Consider the following 25,009-nt stretch of genomic DNA (forward strand, 5'->3'; position numbering starts at 1 on the left):
CATCCCGGGGCAATTCTCTGACAAGGTTAGACTTACAGGTATGAAAATATATATCTGTGTGCTGTGTCCTATAACTTTTTCAAACCATCTTCACTAAGTCCCACCCAGGTGAATTAGGGGCATTTACATACAAATATATCTTTCCAGAAAAGATATATTTTATTAGCATTACATCAACCACAATAAAGATTGATTTCCTTCACTTTCATGTAAATCTAGACTAATATGGGAGAAGGATAAGGTCTGGTTCAGGATGTTACCTGTTGAATGGTGCATTGAAATCATCTAAGGCTAGGCCTTCTCCCCAGAGGCAATAATTCTATAAATATGGAGCAAGGCCTAAGAATCTGTACTATAGAGCTCTCCCCAGACATTTTTAGGAACTAGTGGACTAGTTGAAAAGGGTTTAGCTGAGAGAAAAAAGAGCTGAGAAGTATTAATCATTTTTGGTGCTGTGCTATGTGCTTTATATTTGTCATGTCATTTGACCTTCACAGCTGCTCTGTGAAGTAGGTGGTGTCACTTCCACTTTACACATGGGGAAATTGAAACTCAGAAAGGTTAAATGACTTGCCCAGACATTCAGTTTGTAAATGAAAGGGCATGGTTTCAAAACCAGTCTGTCTAACCCTCATTTTAGGCTCTTGTCATTGTACCATGTGATTTCCCAAGCTCGAAAGGCCTGTCCCAGTCTCTACCTTATGACTAAGGGGGAACCTTGGTCAAGCATTTTATTTGGCTCCTTGAATGCTTTATCTATAAAAATATTTCTGCTTCTGGCTGACACCTGATGAAAAAATAGAACAAATGAAAGAGGATTAAATGAGATAATGTACTAAAAAGTGCCTCATATATTGTAAAGTGCTACACACATATTGGGTGCTATTATTTGTGGTTTTGGTTATTACTCAGGGAACTTGGGCCCCAGGAACATCCTTGTGGGCTATATCTCTTGGCCAGTGGAGCATGGAGGGAAACAGCTGATGCTTAGAGCTTGCGTTGCTTATATAGAGGTAAGTCAATGTCTGGAATAAGGACATACTTGCTCTTGAGTCCTAAAGTAGGAGAACTTGCCAGATCTGGCTTGCTTGTATTCATTAGTACTTGGAAATTATATTAAAAACAGAAAATAGTCACTCAATAAGCATATTCTGAACACTTACTATATATAAGATGCTGAATGAGGCACTGTAGAGAATTCAAGAATATAGTCTTCAGTGAGCTTGACATTTATTTGAGCATACATTATATATATACTACCATAATATATATATATTATATCTAAGTCCAACCATTATAATTTCAATTCCAAACTTTAATGATGTCAATCCTTAGAAGGAATAAATACTACAAGCTAAGGCATACAATGAGATCTCTAGAATCTATATTCTTTTCCTTAGTATCAGTTTTCATCTGGATTACAAAAACAGCCCTTGATTTTCTCTCTATTCCTAAAGATACTGCACAACACTGCCTTAATATGTCTCCCATTTGGTGGCCAAAGTTATATTTCAAAAATGCAAATTTGATGTCATTCTCATTCTTTAGTAATAATTACCCATTACCTTCAGGATAAAATCCAGACAACTTAGCATGGCCTGTATGAAACTTGGACATAATTTCTTTTACTACACAAGATTTCCCCTTGCCCACCCACACTGCAAATACCATGTCCCTGCAAACTTTTACAACCTTGCATGTTTTTCTTCCCTTTGTTGGAAATACTTTTCTCCTCTACCTCACTTAGTTAATTCTCTACCTTCCTTTGAAAACACCTTGCCCCCTTTCAACTGATTTGATACCCTTTATCTATATCCTCATATCACTCTATGTCATAGCACTTGTCACAAAAATAGTGTATTTACTTGTTCCATTTCTATCTCTGTTACCTTTCTTTTCTTTAAAAAAACTTTTAAGACTTTTTTTTTTTCATTTGAGAGAGAGAGAGAGAGAGAGAGAGAGGAGGGAGGAGGAGCAGGAAGCATCAACTCTTATATGTTCCTTGACCAGGCAAGCCTGGGTTTCAAACCAAGAACCTCAGTGTTCCAGGCCAATGCTTTGTCCACTGCACCACCATGGGCTACCTTTTATTCATCTGGTTTGTTGAGTTTACCTATGTGAGAATATGTTTAAGAAGTTTACCACAGTGTCTGGTATGTGGATACATTTGACCAATATTAACTATTACTATTTCAATTTCAGACTTAATTAGCTGAGGAAGTTCAAGTACATGTAAGCAGAGGCCTATTAAGCAGATGTTAGAGGAGCAGGTTCAATTTCTTAGAGGCCAAATATCCTAGAGAGCTCATGCTGAGTCAAAGAATTCCAATACTTGGTTAAGGGGGATTTGACCTGTCATTTTGAGGAGAGTATCTGTCTTAGTTTGTTTGGGCTACTGTGAGAGATACTAAAGGTTGGGTGGCTTATGAACAAAAGAAATGTTTTTCTCACAGATGTGGAGACTGAGAAATCCAAAATCAAGTTACCAGAAGATTCAGTGGTAAGAATCTACTTTCTGATTCATAGATGGTTGTCTTCTTGTATCCGCATATGGTATAAAAATACAAGGGAACTTTCTGGGTTCTTTTAATAAAGGCACTAATCTCATTTATGAGAGCTCTGTCTTTATATCCTAATCACTTCCTAAAGAGTCTCATTCCAAATACAATCACATTAGAGATCAGGATTTAATTTATGAATTTGTGAGGAATAGAGACATTTAGTCTATAGCAATTCCAAAAGTACTTTCAGGAAGCTGCTTCAAATATACTTGGTGGGCTGTACAAAGGACAACACAGAGTGGCATGGAGGATATCTTTGAGGTACAGATGAGAGTCAGTCTTGAGAAAGACCCTGAAGTACAATTTAAATTAGCCAGAGATATGGTTTCTCCCAGCAACAATCTAATGAATAAAAAGACCAGCAAATTAACTAAAACTCAAGCTAGCAAGGTAAAAGATGACATAAGTAAAAAAAAAAAAAGGTCAATAAAGTATAAGGATAAGTCAGAAGCAAATGCTCAATTATGGTGGGAATGATTTCAATAGAAAGACACAATTTGTTTGGCAGAAGTGTTTGTAAGAGAGAGAAAAAAGATCAACCATATCAGGCTGTCTCTATCATCATGAAGATTTGACTCCTTACTGAATGCTACTTTGACTTTCTAGCAAGTACTCTGGTCTGTTCTTACCATTTAGAACAGGGGTAGTCAACCTTTTTATACCTACTGCCCACTTTTGTATCTCTGTTAGTGGTAAAATTTTCTAACTGCCTACTTGTTCCATGGTAATGGTGATTTTTAAAGTAGGGAAGTAACTTTACTTTATAAAATTTATAAAGCAGAGTTACAGCAAGTTATAGTATATAATAATAATTGCTTACCAAGTACTTTATGTCGGATTTTTGCTAAGTTTGGCACAATAAATCTTTGTAAAACAACTTACTATAGTTAAATCTATCTTTTTATTTATACTTTGGTTGCTCTGCTACCGCCCACCATGAAAGCTGGAATGCCCACTAGTGGGCAGTAGGGACCAGGTTGACTGATTTAGAACATGAGATTGAACCAAGATGGTGTTGGTAACATAGAACATTTTACTTCTCTAGCAGAACTGACTGAGCCAAATAATGACTGTTAACAATAATATGTTTATCTGAATTACTGAAGTTTTCGGAGGACTTTTTTTTTCTTTTTTTAGCAAAGCAGCCTAATACAGTTCTTGAAATCTCTGACAAAGCAGTCTGACAGGTTCCCAGGCTGCCTATCTGGGCTCCTGTTGACACGTAGGTCCAAGTTAAGAGATTGAGAAGAATGTTGTTCTCATGGATTTTGCTATCTTTTTACTGAAGATTTCAGTAGGGTGTGTGTGGAGGGGAGCTAAGGCATTTGGCAATTGTCCTTGAATTAGTTGGCTTTGCTTTATCTTTGATGATTATTCATCTGTGCAGAACTTGAAAAAGAAAATTCTCTGTTCATTTACCTTGGTTATATTAAAAATATTTTTTGTTGTTGTTGTTGTTGCTACCTATAGAGACCTTAAAGTCACCAGTATCTCTCTCAACAGGTGGGACCACCAGCTTTTTTCAAACCCTGATGCTTATTTAACATAAAGTTCAGGTCCCAGAGGCAAAATTATATTGAGGAATCAAATATCAACCCACCCTTTCTATCTTCTCAACCGTGCACACCAAACAGCATTTGGGAGGTGCTTTGCAGCCCTGGTTTCATAAGCTTAGATGGTGCCATAATGATGGGAATAGCAGCTGGCTTTTCTGAGATGGTTCTGCCTTGGAAAAAAATAATACCCTCATTAGGAAGAGGTCTGTTGAAAAATTCAATCTCTGCACTTCTCAGACCTATGCACAAAGTTCTCTAGTGTTCTAATATTCTCTAAAAAAACCCTTACTTGCCACCTTTCTTCTCTCCTTCCCCATATCCCATTGACCCTACTTTAGTCTCTTTCTCTTGTTCTATCTTTCTCTGGTTATTTCTTTCTATATTCCATAGAGTTTCTCTGTAGCTGAGGATATTGCCCCCGGGGCCAGTGCAGGCAGTCTGTGTCATGAACCTGCACCTCTCGTAATTGACCAGGTCCTAAGGAAGAATGGTGAAGAATGAGGAAATAAACACAGAACGACAAAGGATGGGGTCGAGAGATCTCTGTAGGCTGATGGCCCACAACAGCCCAGATATTTTCAGTCAGTTTTATTTTATAGTGCAGAGAACAAAGCTGTTTGCAGAACAAGGAAGTCTCTGAGACAAAGTCACATTTCTGAGGTATTACCAGAAACTTACTCAAGAGTGCATAACCATTTATCAAATGTAACAATCTTAACTGGAACAAAGAGTAAAAGAAAGGGTATATAGATTGCCTTAAGTAACTCAATCAAACAAAGAATGTGGAGAAGGGTTTGCCTTTGGCTTAATCCTTAGACTGCAAGGACCATGTCAGTTTATAGCCTGTCTCCCACAAATCTGATTTCATATGATGAAGGCTGTGAAGACCACCCAGGTACTTCCCAGGTAGACATCTCTACATATCTTCCCTGTTTCTCTGCTCTGGGTGATGAATTTGAGGAAAATATGCTGATTCTCATTATAGGTCATCCTCCATTTTGGGGGTTGCTTCTTATTTTATTTGGTCTATGTAAGGTTAGAGCAGTGTCTCAAATTTCCTGGTTATTGAACTGTATGGCCAGTAGCTGTGTCCACCATCACAGCTGCCTGGCCTGTGCAGGTTCGCATTTGATTTGAACAGAAGTAATGAAACAATGGAGCCAAGAACTGGTGGGGCATTACCTTTAATCCTAGCTCGCACCGGTGGGCGAGATATACACACAGTGGGAAAATACTTTCCTTTCCATTCAGGGCTCCCAAGGCCACTGACTTATCCGAGTTTGTAGAATCAAAGGTTTCTAACTCACCAGCCTTATTTATCTCTGTTCCCATCTCCTTTTCTCTGCACAAACTTCTCCTTCAGCACGCCGTTATCTTACCTGCCTCTCCTCTGCAATACTGTTGGCAGGATCTGAGAGAGAGAGACCCCCCCCCGCCTTATAGTGTAGAAATTAAAGCCTTTAAGCCAATATACAAATAAGAAAGTCTCTCATACAAAGCCACTTAACTGAGGCATAAATGGGATTCCTCTAAGAGTGCACCACCCCATATCATGCAACAGTCAATGGTGTAGGGAAAAGCTTAGTTTTGAGAAGATCTTAGTATTAGAAGGATGTTGAAAAGATCTTAGTATTAAAAGGCTTAGTCTTAAAATTAAGCCTTAGGCTATAAGCCTTAGTTTACAGCCTGTCTCCCACACCCAATGCAAACTATAAGTGAGTAAACATATATATCATATTTACAAACTTATTTGAATAACATGGAGTATATGAAATAACAGATGTCAATATTGTTCATTTTGCATTCTACCTGAACCACCTTCCAACATCCTAATTCCTTGATTTCCCAGGTTTTGTATCTAATCTTCATACAGAAATACAGTCCCTTCTCACATGTTTATGATGTTTATATTCTTTTTTTAAAATTAGGTGGGATTCGGGGAAGCAGGGAGACACGCTCCTGCATGCATCCCCACTGGGATCCACCTGGCAAGCCCTCTATGGGGTGATGCTCTGCCCATCTGGGGCATTACTCCATTGCTCAGCAACTGAACTATTTTAGTGCCTGAGGTGAGGCCATGGTGCCATAATCAGTGCCTGAGGCCAACTTGCTCAAACCATTTGAGCCCTGGATGCAAGAGGGGAAGAGATAGAATGAAAGAGAAAGAAGGGGGAGGGAGAGGGGTGGAGGAGCAGATGGCCGCTTCTCTTGGGTGTTCTGATCAGGAATCAAACTTGGGACTTCCACACGCCAGGCTGATGCTCTAATGCTGAGCCAACCATCCAGGGCCACTGTTTCTATTCTTAGAATAGATTTATTCCTCTTGCCCTACCACAAAGCTATTACACAATTCTTAACCACTCCATCAACCTCTCCTCTTCCAAACTAATATTTGGGACTTTTTACCACTGATAGTGAGTCACAGCACATCTTTTTCTAGAGTATTAACTCTCAGAACTTGATATTGACAACACATGCATCAAAACAGAACTTCTCATATCTTTACATTTCATCTAGCCTAATCAGTTTTAGAGGTGTGAGTGGTGATTATGTGCTTGCTACTTCCTCGTTTCCCTGTCTCTTTTTCCAACTGTTCAAGGGTCTAGAATTCCATCAGATGAGTCTCTGATAGGGCATACTTGAGAAAGCCAAAAGACATACATATCTCTCTTTTAAAAACTTTAATAAAGGAGTCTAAGGTTGACAACAATGTTAAAGGGAAGAAGGTATAGCTTTTCCATATGCCTATTGCTCCCACAGATGCACAACCTCCCCATTATCAGCATTCTGCACCAGAGTGGTCCATTTGTTATAATTGAAGAATCTATGTTGACACATTATAACCACCTAAAATCCATAATTTACCTTAGGATTCACTCTTGGTGTTGTATATTCTATGGGTTTAGACAAATGTATAATGACATGTATTGGTCATTATAATATTATACTGAGTATTTTTAGTGTTCTGTCAATCCTCTTTGCTCCTCTATTTCATCCCTCTCTACCCCCTCAATTCATGGGAAAACATTAATCCTTATACTGTCTTTATAGTTTTGCATTTTCCAGAAAGTCATACAATTAATAATGTACAGTATGCTGCCATTTCAGATTGACTTCTCTCACTTACTAATATGTATTTATGATTTCTCCATGTCTTTTCAAAGCTTGAGAGCTAATTTCATTGTTTTTGGCTCTGAATAATATTCCATTGTCTGGATGTGCTGCAGTTTACTTATCCATTCACCTACTGAAGGACATCTTGGTTGCTTTCAAGTTTTGGCAACTATGAATAAACTTGCTATGAGCACTCGTGTGAGGGTTTTTGTGTGGACATAAGTTTTCAACTGCTTTGGATAAATACCAGAGTGCTATTGCTGAACCCTATGGCATGAGTATGTTTCATTTTGTTAGAAACTGTCAAACTGTCTTCCAAAGTTGACTCATTCTCTTTTTATGCCTTTGCCTCATCCTCCAAGGAGGACAACTTACTTTGGATTAATTCTTTAGCATTTTTGGCTTTTAAACTCGTGTTTAGAACATGCTCCCTGCACAGAGACCCTGTCTTTAGACTCTTCGACCCTTCCCTACTCTGATTGCAAACCTGACACCACACTAACACCAGGTTTTACCAAAAGCTTTGGTTTATGGCTAATTTCTCTCATTAGCTCAGTGTGTTCCATTAACAGCTGGCCAGACATCAAATGCCTGCAGGGCATAGAACTGGGGCTGTATGAAAAGGGGTCAGTTTAAGTAGCTGCCATTGACAATTTGTTCTCTAAATAACAAAGATGTAAAAATGCAAGTTAATACTGAATCAAAGTAGAGTTAATCTCCAAACAAATTTGATTTCCAATTTGGAATAAAGGCAGCATTTTTTGATTTAAATGCCAGACCTACTGCTGAGTGATGATTTAATAACTTTTATGAGAAATCGTGTCACAGCAAATTCAACACTGGAATAGAATGACTCATGATAAGGTGTTAGAAATGATATAGAGGAGCACAAAAAGAAATAGGCTTATCTTAGGGCTCATTCAAAATCTTTGTATAAAGATAATTTGAAGTTAGATCTTCTTCTCTCCCCTTATCCTGTTACCCAATCTTTGTCTTCACAGATATTTACGCACATATGTAGAAATAATCTCCAGTTGCAATGTCAGCTCACATTTAATCTAAAAAGAAAGGTAGTAGTGAGCCTGACTATTTTTGAAAAGGACCTCAAGAACTCATCTGGTCTTATTGCTCTGTCTTTAGGCAGACACTTAACTGTTTTTTCCTATTTTAAGGGTGAATGGTCTGTGTTCAAGTGGGTTAAGAGATTTCTTCAAAGATATCAGTTTCCTGACTCCCAGATAATCAGTGTTTCCTCCTCAATACCTTATGAGATCTCTCTCCTTGACCTTCTCCAGCTTTCTTGGACTAGTATACTAGAATGCTCAAGGTTGATCATGTCCCTGTTCCAGTGAAGTTTCCAGGTCAATAAGGAACCACACACAACTGTTCCTAAAAGAGAAGATTATATTCTGTTGGGTCAATCTTTTCCATTATCAAGATTAATTTTGAAGGATTAAGAGTTAAGGATTGGTGATGGTTTTATGACTTTACTAAAAGGTGATTGGAGGTAAGAGGTGGACATTTATTGTCCTTGTTCCCTAATTTTACAGCCTTTCATAGAGAAGACAAGTTCTTTTATAGGTCATCAGACCAATGTCTAGGCTTTCTGTAGAATTAGTGTGTACTGACAAAAGCTCTTAACATGGTAATGTACTTCTTAGAAGGTATGCTTTCTTTCCATTTGCCATACTAGTTATGTAATCTCTGTTCACTCAAGTAGATAACAGGGAGATTGTGGGGAGAAATTTGGATAAATCTATATTCCCTCTAATTTTTCTAGGATTCCTGCGTGGCAGCAGCCTCAGGCTTCTTAAATGGTGTTCAGTGGCCTAATACAAGTCTCTGTGGAGAAAACTCAGAGTTTAGTGTGACAATGAGAGTATTTTGATGTTAACTCCTAGCCTAGTGATACCTGGTTACGACTTGATTTCAACAAGGTTTAATGAGATTTTTTTAACCAGGTTTTTTTTTTCCTCTGGAGCTTCCCATTCTGTTTTCTTCCTGTTTAAGACTTTGGGGTAATAGCATGGTATACATTTACTCCTTTCATTTACAGAAACAAGTCTTTTCCTGGTCCTAGGATGCATATACCTGATAGAAATATCACTGCTACTCTAGTTTGGAGGATGACCTAACAAGAAAGTGAAGAAACAGAATGAGACCTCTGTTGCCTTGTCTAGACTAGATTAGGAACATGGCAGAGAAGAGGAAGGTGCCTGAGAGTGCCACTCCTCCAGAACTTGCTCCTGTCTACTCTTCCATATGAGCACAAGAGATTTTTGGTTGTAGGGCATAGGAGAGACTTTCAGGTGAGTCAATTACAAATTGATTTAGGGACTTCCTCTTTAAAACTTACCAGTCAAGAGTCCGGTAAGAAGAAAATGGATTTTGGGAGAATTAGAAAACCAGTATAAGGCAGGGCACCAGATTGAGAGCAGAGACATGATCTGGATCCCCTCCTATACCTCTGCATCTGAGAGTATTTCTCAGGTTGTCAACTGAGCCTCATATTCCTGCTTGTGTACTGGATGCAATAAAGCCTGCAGTCTTCTTCCCAAGGATGGCAGAAGTTGAAGGTTTGTTCATATCTAGAGTTTTCCACTCTGTGAAATCAAAAGCATTATATAAAATTTCCCACTTTTAGTGAATAAGTATATATCTAAGGGAAGGCATAACAAGATGGGGTGGGAAGAGATACAAATCTATTGGCTGCTTGCCTCAATATGGTATTCTTAATTCACCTTTTCCAGGGTTCTACCATTGTTGTTTATGTTGAACTCAGTTTTTAGATAGTTGAATTTCATTTTTTAAGAAAGCTTCTCTTTCTTTTTTTTTAATTTTTAAGTGTTATTTAGGAAATGATCTTTAACAGGGTGACATTGATCAATAAGAGTATATAGGTTTCGCCTGACAAGACAGTGCTGCTGCGGATAGAGCATTGGACTGGGATGCGGAGGACACAGGGTCAAAATCCTGAGGTTGCTGGCTTGAACACAGGCTCACCAGCTTGAGAACAGGGTTGCTGGCTTGAGCATTAGATCATAGATATGACCCCATGGTTGCTGGTTTAACCCAAAGGTCACTGGTTTGAAGCCCAAAGCCACTGGCTTGAGCACAAAGTTGTTGGCTTGAGCAAAGGGTCACTCAATTTGCTGTAGCCCTCTGGTCAAGGCACATATGAGAAAGCAATCAATGAACAATGAAGGAGGTAGAAAAAAGAATTGATGCTTCTCAGTTTTCTCACTTCCTGTCTGTCTGTCTCTCTCTATATCTCTCTCTTTGTCTCTGTCACAAAAAAAGAGTGCGTAGGTTTCAAGTAAACATTTCTATAGCCCTTGAAATATTGATTATGTTGTATACCCATCACCCAAAGTCAAATCATTTTGCATCACCTTATAATTCTCCCTCTTTACACCCTACCTCTACCCCCTCTCCCTTCCACTCCCTCACATCCCCTTACCCCTGGGAACCATTTCGATTTTATCTATGTCCCTGAGTCTCAGCTTTGTATCTCACCTATATGTAAAATCATACTGTTTTTAGCTTTTTCTGATTTACTTATTTCACTTAGTATAATGTTCTCAAGGTCTTTCCATGTTGTCGTAAATGCCACTATGCCATCATTTTTTATGGTTGAGTGCTTTTCCACCATATATATATACCACATCTCTATCCAATCCTCTATCGAATGACACTTTGGCTGCTTACATGTCTTAGCCACTGTTAATAATGCTGCGATGAACATGGGGGTACACATGTCTTTACATATCAATGTTTTCAAGTTTTTCTGGGTAGATACTCAGTAGAAGGATTGCTGGGTCATAAGGTAGTTCTATTCTTAATTTTTTGAGGAACCGCCATAATTTCTTCCATAATGGTTGTACTAATTTGCATTCCCACCAGTAGTGAATGAGGGTTCATTTTACTACACAGCCTCTCCAACATTTGTTATTACATGTCATGTTGATAATAATCAATCTAACAGATTTGAGTTGGTATCTCATTGAAGTTTTGATTTGCATTTCTTGAATAGCTTGTAAAAATGAGCATCTTTTCATGTATCTTTGGCCATTTGTATGTTCTTTTGGGAGAAGTGTCTGTTCAGGTCTCTCAATTTTTTAAATTGTATCATTTGCTTGTTTGTTGCTGAGCTTTGTGAGTTCTTTATATATTTTGGATATTAACCCATTATCAGAACTGTTGTTTGCAAATATTATCTTCCATTTAGTTTGCTGCCTACTTGTTTCTTGTCAGTTTCTTTTGTTGTGCAGAAGCTCTCTAGTTTGATTCAGTCCCATTCATTTATTTTTGCCTTGACTTTCCTTGCTTTTGAGGTCAAATTCATAAATTGTTTTACAGCCAAGGTCCATGAACTTAGTACCAATATTTTCTTCTATGTAATTTATTGTTTCAGATCTTATATTTAGGTCTTTGATTCATTTGGAATTACTTTTTGTGCAAGGGGGACAAACTATGGTCAAGTTTCATTCTTTTGCATGTGGCTTTCCAATTTTCCCAGCACCATTTATTGAAGAGGCTTTCTTTTTCCTATTGTGTGTTTTTGACTCCTTTGTCAAAGATGATTTGGCCATATGTATATGGTTTTATTTCTGGGCTCTCAATTGGTTGCATTGGTCAGTATATCTGTTTTTCTGCCAATATCATGCTGTTTTGATGATCATGTGTCTATAGTATAAGTTGAAGTCAGGTCATGTAATACCTCAAGCTTTATTCTTTTTCCTCGTGATTGCTTTGGCTATTTGAGGTTTTTTATGATTCCACACAAACATGATAATTTTTTGTTCTATTTCTTTGAAAGATGACATTGGGGTTTTGATAGGGATTGAAGATGTATATTTCTTTGTGAAATATGGCCATTTTTACTATGTTGATTCTTCTTATCTATAAACATGGAATATTTCTTTTCCATTTCATTGTGTCTTTTTCAATTTTTTTCAATAATATTTTGTAGTTTTTGGTATATAAGTCCTTCACATCATTCTTTTCTTTTTTTAAAAAAAGACAGATTTATTTATTTATTTATTTATTTTTTAACAGAGAGAGAGAAAGAGAGTCAGAGAGAGGGATAGATAGGGACAGACAGACAGGAACAGAGAGAGATGAGAAGAATCAGTCATCAGTTTTTTTGTGGTGACACCTTAGTTGTACACTGATTGCTTTCTCATATGTGCCTTGACCGTGGGCCTTCAGCAGACCGAGGAACCCCTTGCTAGAGCCAGTGACCTTGGGTCCAAGCTGGTGAGCTTTTTGTTCAAACCAGATGAGCCCACGCTCAAGCTGGCGACCTCGGGGTCTCGAACCTGGGCCTTCTGCATCCCAGTCCGACGCTCTATCCACTGCGCCACCACCTGGTCAGGCACTTCACATCTTTCTTAAGTTTATTTCTAGTTATTTTTTGTTGTTTTTGCAATTGTAAAAGAAATTAGTTTTTTGTTGTTGTTGTTTGGTCAGTTCATTTTCTGATGTTTCATCATTGGCATATAGGAAAGATGTAGACTTTTGTTCATTGATTTTGTAACCTGCCACTGCCACTTTACTATATTGGTTTATTATTTCTGATAGCTTTTTTGTTGTTGTTGTTAGAATCTTTAGGGTTTTCTGTATACGGGATCATGTCATCTGCAAAAAGTAGTACTTTTACTTCTTCTTTCCCAATCTGGACGCCTTTTATTTCTTTCTGTTGCCTGATCTCTCTGACTAAAACCTCCAGAAATACATTGAATAAGAGTGAAAAGAGTGGACAGCCTTGTCTCATTCCTGATTTTAGGGGGAAAACCTTCATTTTTCCACCATTTAATATGATATTAGTTGATTGTCATATGGTCTTTATTATCCTGCAGTGCCTTCCTTCTATTCTGATTTTATTGTGTCTTTTAAACATAAAGGGATGTTATATCTTATCAAATGCCTTTTCTGCATCTATTGATAGGATCTTATGATTTCTTTTTTTGTTTTGTTGATGTGGTGTACTATGTGGATCAATTTCTGTATGTTGAACCATCCTTGTACTCCGGGAATGAATCTCACTTGATTGAGGTGTATTGTTTTTTAATGTGTTGTTGCATTTGATTTGCTAGTGTATTGTTTAGGATTTTTGCCTCTGTACTCATTAAAGATATTGGTCTGTAGTTTTCTTGTTTGTGTATTTTCCATGTTTTGGTATGAGCGTTATGTTTGCCTCATAAAATGTGATGGGGAATATTGCTTCTTCTACTTTTTTGGAAGACTTTTAGAAGGATAGGTACCAAAAGTTTTTGAATGTTTGGTATATTTCAACAGTGTAGCCATCTGGTTCTATACTTTTGTTTTATGGGAAGTTTTCCATATTTTTTTTTGTTTCCTCCCTGCTTATAGATCTATTTAGGTTTTCCACTTTATGACTCAGTCTAGGAAGATTGTATAGTTCCCAGAACTTATCCATTTTTCCAGGACATTAAATTTGTTGCCATATAATCTTTCATATTATTTACTATGATCCTTTGTATTTCCATGATGTCTGTGGTAATTTCTCCTTTCTCATTTTGGGTATTGTTTTTATGAATCCTTCTTTTTTTGTCAGTGAGTCTAGTAAGGGGTTTTTCAATTTTATGGATGTTTTCAAAGAACCAGCTCTTTGTTGTACTAGTTTTTCCTATATATTTTGTTCTCTATGTTATTTAGTTCTGCTTTAATTTTTACGATTTTTTTTCTTTGGCTGACTTGGGTTGCCTTTGTTCTTCTTTTTCTAGTTCTTTAAGATGTGATGTTAGGTTATTTATTTTGGATCTCTCAGTTCTCGATATAAGCTTGTAATGATATAGACTTCCATCTCATTACTGCTTTCCCTGCATCCCAGAAATTTTGATATGTCATGTTGTCATTTTCAGTGTCTTTGTCTGTATATATCTTTTGATCTCTGCTTTTATTTCTTCTTTAACTTAGTCATTTTTTAGAAGTATGTCGTTTAATTTCCACTTCTGTTGTCAGTTTCTTTACTTTCTTTTTAAAGTTGAATTCTAATTTCAAAGCCTTATGATCAGAAAATATGCTTGATAGCCTGACCAGGCGGTGGCGCAGTGGATAGAGCATTGAACTGGGATGCCGAGGACCCAGGTTCGAGACCCCGAGGTCGCCAGCTTGAGCGCGGGCTCATCTGGTTTGAGCAAAAACTCACCAGCTTGAACCCAAGGTCGCTGGCTCCAGCAAGGGGTTACTTGGTCTGCTGAAGACCCGCGGTCTAGGCACATGTGAGAGGGCAATCAATGAACAACTAAGGTGTTGCAATGCACAACGAAAAACTAATGATTGATGCTTCTCATCTCTCTCTGTTCCTGTCTGTCTGTCCCTGTCTATTCCTCTCACTGACTCACTCTCTGTCTCTGTAAAAAAAAAAATGCTTGATATAATTTCAAACTTCCTGAATTTGTTGTGTTAGTTTTGTGGCCAAAAATATGTTTTATCCTTGAGAACGTTTCATGCCCACTGGAGAAGTATGTATAATCTGATGGTTTGGGATTATATTTGCCCTGTAAATATCTGTTGTATTTATTTAGCTCAGAGTGTCATTTAAAACTAATATTTCTTTATTGATTTTCAGTTTGGATGATCTATCTAAAGCCACTAATGGTGTGTTTAAATCTCCAAGTATGATTGTGTTTTTGTCTCCTTTTATTTTTAGATTAGTTAGTAGATGTCTTTTATTATTTATGATTTTAATTTGAGTTTACATAGATTCAAGTGTCCCACTGAATATATAACCTACCACCCCCTTATTCCCCTCCCCCCATACCCCCTAGTAGATATCTTATATTTCTTGGTACTCCCTGGTTTAGTGCATATATATTAAGAAGTGTTATGTCTTCTTGATACAATGTCACCTTTATCATTATGAAATGTACATCTTTGGCTCTGGTTACACTCGTTCTTCTGAAGTCAGCATATCAGATATGACACCTGCTTTTCTTTTTTTATTTTTGTATTTTTTTCGAAGTGAGAAATGGGGAGGCAGTCAGACAGACTCCTGCATGCACCCGACCAGGATCCACCCAGTATGCCCACCAGGGTCGATGCTGTGCCCATATGGGGCATTGTTCTATTGTGGCCGAAGTCATTCCAGCACTTGAGGTGGAAGCCATGGAGCCATCCTCAGCACCTGGCCAACTTTGTTCCAATGGAACCTTGGCTGCAGGAGGTGAAGGGAGAGATAGACTGGAAGGAGAGGGAGAAAGGTGGAGAAGCAGATAGGTGCTTCTCCTGTGTGCCCTGACCGGAAATTGAACCCAGGACTTTCACAAGCCAGGCCAATGATCTACCACTGACCCAACTGACCAGGGCCCCACTTTCCTTTGGATATTATTTTCTCAGAAAATTTTTTCCCAAGCTTTCACTTTGTATCTCCTTTTGTCCTTGTGGCTTAGATATGTCTCTTGAATCCAATAGTGGTTGGATTTTGCTTTTTTTGTGTGACAACGACAGAGAGAGGGACAGACAGGGACAAACAGACAGGGGAGGAGAAAGATGAGAAGCATCAATTCTTTGTTATGGCACCTTAGTTGTTCATTGATTGCTTTCTCATATGTGCCTTGATTGGAGGGCTACAGCAAAGCAAGTGATCTTTTGCTCAAGACAATGACCTTGGGCTCAAGCTAGTGAGCTTTGCTTAAATCATATGAGCCTGTGCTCAAGCTGGCAACCTTGTGGTTTTGAATCTGGGTCCTCCACATACCAGTCTGACGCTCTATTCACTGTGCCACTGCCTAGTTAGGTGGATTTAGCATTTTGATCCAATCTGCTACTCTGTGCCTCTTCATTGGTGAGTTCAGTCTATTTGCATTTATGTAATTTTTGACACTTGAAGATTTGCTATAGCCAGTTTTTGTTTTGTTTTCTGGTGTTGTGTGTCTTGCTTGGTTCTTTGCTTTTGTGTTTTTTCAGTTGTTTTTGTTTGGTGGTATTCCATATTTTTTTCTTCTGTTTCTTCTTCTTTTTTTCTTTTAGGTGTGTGTTTTAGTGGTAGCCTTTTTGTGGGTGATTATTATTAGGTTATTAACAGAAAAATGTTTTTATGTGAAAGAGTCCTTTGTGTTATGAGTGCTTCTGCACTACATCCTCCTTTGCTACTGCAGATATTTATCTTCTCTCTTTTTGTGTTATTGTTGTCACAGATTATACTTGTTTTTTATTGTGACCTTGTTGTCTCTTTTACTTGTAATTTTGATTTGTTTTCTTCTTTGTGTCTGGTTGAATAACCCCCTTGAGTGTTTCCTGCAGTGGAGTTTTTCTGGTGATATATTACCTCAGCTTCTGTATGTTTGTAAAAGTTTTTTATTTATCCTCTATATTTGAAGGATCACTTTGATAGTATTCTTGGCCTGCAATTCCTCTCTTTCAGTACTTTGAATGTTTGGGTCTTCTATTATGGCTTGTAAAGTATCTGCTTAGATGTTTAATGATAACCTAGTTGGCTTTCCTTTATATGTTATGGTCTTCTTTTCTTTAGCTCCTTGAGGATTCTTTCTTTGTCATTGATTTTTGATAATTTTATTATGAAGTGCCTTGAAGTAGGTCTGTTTGGGTTGAGGTAACTCAGCATTCTGTTTGCTTCCTGGATTTGAGGACCTAACTTTTTTCATAGGCTTGGGAAATTCTCATCCATTATTTGTTTGAATAGGCTCTCTATTCCCTTCTCCCTCACTTCTTCTTCTGACATACCCATTATTCTTATGTTGCTTTTTCTGATGGAGTCAGACAATTCTTATACAGCATATCAGTTTTTTAAAATTTCTTAGTCTCTCTCTTCTTCTCTTTGTAGCATCTCTATTTGCCTGTCTTCAGTATCACTGATTCTTTCCTCTATCAGGTTTGTTTTATTAGCTAAATTTGCTACCTCGGTTTCCAATTTATGTGTTGAGTTCTTCATCTCTGTTTTAAAAGTTTAAATCTCCTTGGTGAGATATTCTTTTTGTTCATAAATTTGTTTTCTGAGCTCATTAAATTGCTTCTTGGTGACTTCTTGCATCTCGTTGAGTATTTCCAAAACTTCAGTTCTGACTTCCTTGTAATTTAACTCCAAGATTTTTATGTGATTATGATTTTTTTCTAGAGATTTTTCACTTTCTTTTTGAACTACATCTGTCTTGTGTATCCATGGTATTCAATTTCTTCTTTGAGGCATTTGAGAGTGGTATTGTTTAGGAACCTAACATAAAAACAATAACTAAAATATGAAAAATTAAAAAAATACAATAATAATATAAAAAATTTAAAACATTATGACAAGAAGTAAAACTGAAGAATAAAAGATCAAAACAAAACACCAAAAAAGATTCAATTATAAAATTTAAAAAAGATAAAATTCAAAAGAGAAAAAGGAATAAAAAAAGAGGTAGAAAGGCAAAATAAATTAGAGTTTTGAATGGTTTCTTCCAGTAGGTGTCACTGTATTACAACTTTTAGCTGTGTGAAGTTCCTGGACTTTCTACCACTAAGATGTTGTTGCCACAATGATGTAGGTGGACTGCAGTTGCATTGGTGACTGGGGTATGTTGTGAGGGCTTTAAGGCTTCATCATTATGGCTTCAGCTTTGTGGCTCTAACAATGGTGATCTCATACTGGGTACTCTTTTCCATGTCTCAACAGACCAGGGGACCAAATGTGGAGCATTACTGTTCTTTAGGGAAGAGTGTGGCTCTGGAGAGCTAGCTGTGGGATTTTTCCCTGTCACTCTTGTTACTGTGAAGTGAGGGAGGCAGGGTCTGGGAGGCTGGAAGGCCATACTCTAGCTTTCTGTGTCTCTTCTGAGTGTGGGCCGCAGGCAGACAGTGGAAACACTGGCCATGACTCTGAGTTCTGGTTGCTTTGGTTTATCTCCCATCTGCCCTTCTATCTCACCATTCCTCCCTGCAGAAGGAGACCAAGTCACTTCAAGTTTCCTTCTCTGTACCCCTCAAACAAAATCCAGAGAGCCCTAGCTTCCCTCATCCACAGTCCCTCAGAGAAAGAAAAGCCCAAAAATCTCAGTCACACCAGTTTTGTCCCTTCTCCTCTCCAAAGTTCACCACAAATACATTTTATCTTCTGCCCCCCTTTTCCCCTGGTCCCACCTTTAGTCAATTTGGTAAGTGGATCTTTCAGATGCACCTGCAAGCCCAGCTAGGGTTTCTTCATTGCATTATAGTTGTTCAATTTCTTGAAATTTCAAGCGGATAAATCAGGAGCATCTCTTACACCACCATTACTCTGATGTCATCTCTTTTTCTTTCAAATTCAACTCTTCTGTCTTAAAATTGCATTATTTCCATAGTTATTGTAGTCTGGCTTTCACCATGATTTTGGATAGGTACATGGACATCAAGAAGTTATTCAACTACCATAGTCTGTAGCTAAATTACCATTTCCTCTAAAGAACTAAGATTTGACACTTGCCATAAGAGGGGAAAAGAAGTTCACTTTTCATTTTAAGTATAGAAGTAAAGGTACAAAATGCTAATGAAGGTTTCTGATAGAGAAATTTGAATTAAGGAGGTCAGGGAGGCTTCACTAAGAAATTAATGATTGAGCTAAGCTTGGAAATGTGATTGAACATTGACAAGGCTAATATAATAGTGGGAGATGTATTTGTACATATGTACATGAAGTAAGCAGAGGGAACAATATGCATAGACCTTATGGTGGGAAGGACCAAAGCACATTCCAGAAAACAAATAGTATATTACTATAACAGATTTTATAAATTTAATTCAAAAATCAAGCTATATGTTAGGGTGTTGAAGGCTGACAATGCAAGTAAACCCATTTTTGAAGTATTGTTAGAATAAATCATATATACAGAGAATCCACTGTTGAGAGAGCATGGGAGGCATTATCAAGAAATAAACAGATACATCTGTGCTGTTGAGCCAACAACAATCTGGTAGAGGGTAAAAGGAAGATGAAAAATCTATGATATACAAATCTTCCTTACAATGTTTTACTAAACATGTACACACAGATAAAAGGTGTACAGACAAATTTCTGGAAGGCTACCTGGTTGAGGTGACTTGAATCCACTACAATTAATCAAGGAAAGCTTTTTGAAGGTGCTTAGTTCTGCATAGTATTCAGAGGATGATATGAACTGATGAATAAAAAAAAGAAGATATTTCTGGAAGGAGAGACAGCATTAATGATGACTTGGTATAGAAAGACTATTTCTAAGGTGAAACATTTGAGATAAATTAGCTTGGGCTGACCAGAAAAGTGAAACAGTCTAATTTGGGGCCATTGTAGACTCTGTATATGACATGCCAACTGTCAATTAAAATAAGAAATATTAAGGTTCACTAGGTACCATGTGAGCAGAAATAATTAGTTATTAAAACAAAAATTGTTATAAAGATCAGTTTTGACATCCTCAACTGACTGTAGTTGGGACTAGGTTTCTGTGAGACTGTGAGGTAGTTGAAGGTTGCTGACTACCTCTTTTCCCAGAACTCCTCTGCAATTTTGTATCACTGGGCATCTACCCTAATTTCTGGAGTTCTGTTTGCTTAAGCACTTGAGTTTTTATAGTTAGTTTTTTCTCTGATCTCTAGTAAAATAATAGGTCTTCTTTCTTTGAACATTGACTTTTTCTGAGGAAAACTTCTCTGAAAAATAGACATATGCAAATATATCAAAAGAAAGAATCTGCCTCTAATAGAGTGCCAGATGTTGAAGTAGATGTTTTTGAGCAGATTACCTTTCCCATTTTTTCAAACTGAAATTAGTTTCTTGGTAGCTTGGCCTTAGTTCCAATGCATATTTCTTCCCTGGATGATGAAAAGTCAGATTAGGATAGAGGAAGAGAGTAAAGGGCAAAGGATATGATTTTGCCCATCAAATCTCTTGATGATGCAGAATATAGTTCTTTGAAACAGCCCATGCATTATAGTATATCAGTGTGCTAAAAAGTGTGGAGCATTAGAGTCAAGATGAGGTAGCATTTATATCCTGACTCTACCACTTCCTAGCTATGTCATTTTTCACCATTAACCTGTGCCTTGATTGCTTCTTCTTGTATAAAACAAGAATAATAAGAGTATCTGTCTTATACAGTTATGATAATTATCAATGAAATATGTCTAAGGATCTTAGCCTAGTTCTTGGCACTCTATCATTGTCTTATTATTGTTATTTCCATCACCACCACTACCACCAATCACTCTCAGGTTCTTACTGTAACAGAATAAACTTTTATAACCATTTGCTAAAGCAAATATCAGCCATCAGCAAAAGAGGAAAGAAGGACATAAAAATCCCAGTTGCGTTCACTGCTTTCTACTTTTACCTTAATCCTTATGTCTCCGTCCCTGTTTCTACAGGTACCTGTAGGCTTGGCTGGGCTTATTACTGTGCTGGAGGTGGAGCAGCTTCAGCCATGTTAATCTGTACCTGGCTCTCTTGCTTTGCTGGAAGAAACCCCAAGCCAGTTATGTTGGTGGAGAACATTATGAGGAACACCAATTCTTATGCCATGGAGTTTGACCACTGCCTCAAACCTTATGCTTTGGCAGAAGATTGAAGAAGGTGGGAAAGAGGAGGGAAGTGAGTCTTGAAAAGAAGTATTCAGACTAGACCAGTTGCCAACCACTTGTCAGTAACCTACAGTTGCATGTTTTTAGCTCACCAGTCATTTTCTTTTTCTTAAGCCAGTGGGCCATCGGTTACTTACAAAATTCACCAATACAATGATATTCTCAAGTGTTTACTTCCTGGTGATTACCCATTAACTCCCAAGTCCCAAAGTACTCCTTTATACAAAATAAGAAGATCTTCACTTCAAAGATAACTGCATATATAAGAAGCTCTTTGGTGTTTTGCAGCTCTTTGTGTTCTATAGCTTCTGTCTGCTACTTGACCCAAAGCTTCAAGTTTAGGTAAGAACACTTGTATAGGGAGGAACAAACAGTTGGACAGGGCTGGTTGTTACCAGTTCATTTCTACAGCCCTCTCCTCGGTACTTATTGTTATCTATAGAGAGTCACTGCGCCAATTTTTGAGACTTTCTCAGGAGTACACCTTGACACTTCCGCTTTTTATCTTGCCTCTCTTTCTTTTCAGTTTTGAGGATGCTTGTGGGGAGGATGGCTCCCAGTACGGAAAACATTAACCAAGGATGCTTGCTCATAGTCTAAGAAGCATAAAGTTTATAGTCTGAAATGAAGAAAGCGTTATGCTTTAGAATATTCATAAGAGTCCATTTCATGTTCTGGCTGGATGACTGGCATCAAAATATAGTAGCAAATATTCCTGTCCCTTATAGATTCAGAAATTGTGTCCATTAAATATTCTGAAAACATAACAGAATTTGTTGTGCATTCAATAAACATGATTTTATGATGATGATGACAAAGGTGTTTGTGCTGGCTCTTTATTGAAATTTATATCAGAGTTCATTTTTATTGACTAGAAAATCCATAGTGGCCTTTTGCTCCTGTAGTTATTCCTACCGTGATATAAGTTTCTCTGCCTGATTCAAAGACTCCTCATAGAAAGCTTTCCCTTCCATCTGGGGTAAGTTAGACATAAATAACAAAGCCCTGATGTCACCAAAGGCTGATGTATTTTTAGGTCTGGTCTCCATCCCAAATATGTTCAAGGTTGATGGATGGTATACACTTGGTATAGCACAAGGACAAAATTTGTCTCAACCCCTATACAATTAATTCAGGCTAGCTCTACTGTTTCACAACTATAGCTTTAGGAATTTAACAACAGGGCCTATAACTTCAAAGGGCTTATATATTTTTATTTTTAATTACTTCAGGGTGTTTGGGTACAACCTTGTTTGGAAGGGGAGAAATGGCAAAAAGTGGCCTCATTAGTTACATACTATCCCCAAAAGGGTCAGGGTCCTTATATTGATCTTACGTAAGTAAGTGGATTCAAGCATTTGCTTCATTCATGAGCTCATTCATTTATTTAATCATTCACTCAGGACACATTGCTTGAGTATCTTATTATGCCATATTCCCCACTAAGTACTGGGAATAAAAGGATGAAAGCATTTTCTCACCCTAAAAGGCATAGTTGTGAAGTATTGACAGATGAGTAGATAAACAATTGCCAAACAGTGTGTTTAAATCTAGTAAGTGAGGAAGAAAAGGCTAGAGGGTCTCATAGAGGAGCTATGAAACCAACCTGGAGTCAAAGAGTTAATGGTAAAGCTTCTTAGAAAAGATAATGCCTAATATAAATCTGAGAGATAAATATTGGGAGCTAGTCAACAAAGCAAGTGTGTACTAGACAAGGGAGCAGGGAAAGCAGTAGCATGGAAACATAAAAGAACATGACACCATCATGGGAACAATAATTGAGGGTGTAAAAAGGGAAGTGACAAACCCTAAAGATGGAAAGGAAAATACTAGCCGGGTCCTATAGGACCTTCTACATCAGGATAATGACTTTAGGTTTTATCTTAAAGGGAGGGACACTGAAAAGAGAGTGACATGAAAATATTTGTGTTTTTTCAAAGATCAGTTTTTCTGCAGTAAGGTGAATGAAAGACAATAATAAAAGATTAGAGATAATTAAGTAATCTTATGTAAGAGTACAAAGTCCTCTTGGTAGCTAATGTAGTAACTGTGGGCTGGAGCAGATGGATAAATTTGAAAAATATATTTAGGAGATAGATTTCATAGTGCTTAATATCTAATAAATATGTGTAGGTGAAGGCAAGTTAAAATTTTGGGAAGACCACTATGGAATGTGGGTGATTCATGTCATTGAGATGTGGAATACTGAAAGAATGACAGACACAAAGGAACAGATGATCAAATTCATGTCAAGTATTATCTTTTTTATGGAATTGAATTGAGTGTTTTAAGGTATGTCATGTTAAACATGTCTCATTGTGAAGGAAACAATGTAATTGGGTTTGCAACATCCTCTTTCTCCAAGAAAATGACTAAGAATGGATAAAACAGAAAAGAAATGAACTCAAACCTCATTTTTATTGTGTAGACACAATGCTGCGTCCTTAACTTAGGAGAGCCCAGTGTATGGAGACTATGACAAGCCTTTGATAAAAGACAGATCACTTTCCTTAGAAAAGTCAATTGGATCAGATGCTTTCTTTACTCTGGCTAAGAAACCTTCTGGAATTCGGTGGAATAAAATTTGTGGAAATATTTTAAATGTTTAAGTCAGAGTTGTGGCAGGAAACAGAAGGCATACTGAAAGGGTTTCACTGAGATGAGCTTATGAAGGGACCATTGTGGTTCAGGAAGGATTTAAGGAAATTGCAAAGGATGGTGAGGGATATAGTGACTATAGATAGTGGGGAGCTGTTATTTCCCCCTAAGACTGTTGAGGGAAGGGACAAACACGTTATTGGAACCCAGCAAGATCTTTAGAAGTGATAGAAGCTGTGCCTTTAGGTAGCACAATGTGGTCTCTGCCTAAATGCAACACAGATGGCAGGGAAACAAGGACATAAAATCTATATTTCACTCTCTTCCCACTCTCTGATCTTCTGCCAGTCCCATTATTAGCTAGATCCAATCAGATGCTAACAGGCAAGAAACCTTGTTGCTATAGTCCATTGAGGTCAGGTTTCTTTGCAACAGAGCAAGGCAGAGAAGAGCAGAGAATAGACCTTGGGTATGTAAGGGGAAAAATGGAAAATAACAGCTTAGTGAGTATTCTTAACTCTTTTTTTTTTTTTTTTGTATTTTTCTGAAGCTGGAAACGGGGAGAGACAGTCAGACAGACTCCCGCATGCGCCCGACCGGGATCCACCCGGCACGCCCACCAGGGGCGACGCTCTGCCCACCAGGGGGCGATGCTCAGCCCCTCCGGAGCATTGCTCTGCCGCGACCAGAGCCACTCTAGCGCCTGGGGCAGAGGCCAAGGAGCCATCCCCAGCACCCGGGCCATCTTTGCTCCAATGAAGCCCTGGCTGCGGGAGGGGAAGAGAGAGACAGAGAGGAAGCGGGGGGGGGGGGGCTGGAGAAGCAAATGGGCGCTTCTCCTATGTGCCCTGGCCGGGAATTGAACCCGGGTCCCCCGCACGCCAGGCCGACGCTCTACCGCTGAGCCAACCGGCCAGGGCCGTATTCTTAACTCTTGATACTACCATTCCCTCACACATTAGTTCTCAGGAAATCAATGCTTTGCTGCTCTCCGTGGCCCAGATACCTGAACACCCTGTGAAGTATTGATAGTTGTGCCCTAGAGAGGAGACTTACCAAGAAGGAGTTAATTTAGAGGAACCATTTAAAATACTATTATTTCCCCACGTATAACATACTCCCATTTATAAGATGCACCTTAAATTTGGAGCTCAAAATTAAAAAAATGTATTGCATAAAGTTATTAAACTCAAATTTTATTCATCATAAAATTCATACAACTGCTCATCACCTTCAAAACTACCATCCATTAGCTTGTCCTCATCTCTGATGATGAATCACTATCTTCAACGAGTGTGAAAACAAGCGTGAAAAAGTGGGAAATGAAAGTAAAAAACCTACAACCACTGTATAAGATGCACCCCACTTTAGACCCCAAATTTTTTGAATAAAAGTGCGTCTTATACATGGGGAAACATGGTACTGTCATCTTGTATAAGGTCTTAGTCGGTTGGAATGTTTCCTCTTCTTTTTCATGGAAAATAAATTAAAGGTTTTTTTCCCCCTCTTTTTTTCTTTGAAGTAATCAGGCCTACAGGGGCTTATATTCAATGAAGGATCCCGTCCTTGTTAAACTTGAATTTAAATACCTTTCTACATGTGTCTGGCTTTTTTGCCAGGGCTTGT

At 38.0% G+C, this 25,009-nt stretch overlaps 1 protein-coding gene across 1 annotated transcript in view; it reads left to right on the top strand.

The window, feature by feature from the left end:
• The window catches only part of LHFPL1 (LHFPL tetraspan subfamily member 1), a 50,239-nt gene extending 29,467 nt beyond the window's left edge, over window positions 1–20,772 (top strand). The window contains exon 3 of the mRNA XM_066250445.1: window positions 20,573–20,772. Within this exon, the coding sequence (XP_066106542.1) occupies window positions 20,573–20,772 (200 nt within the window). The remainder of the gene's footprint in view (window positions 1–20,572) is intronic.
• The last annotated feature ends 4,237 nt before the right edge of the window (window positions 20,773–25,009 follow it).

This window comes from Saccopteryx bilineata, chromosome X, assembly GCF_036850765.1.
Source record: "Saccopteryx bilineata isolate mSacBil1 chromosome X, mSacBil1_pri_phased_curated, whole genome shotgun sequence".
NCBI lineage: Eukaryota > Metazoa > Chordata > Mammalia > Chiroptera > Emballonuridae > Saccopteryx > Saccopteryx bilineata.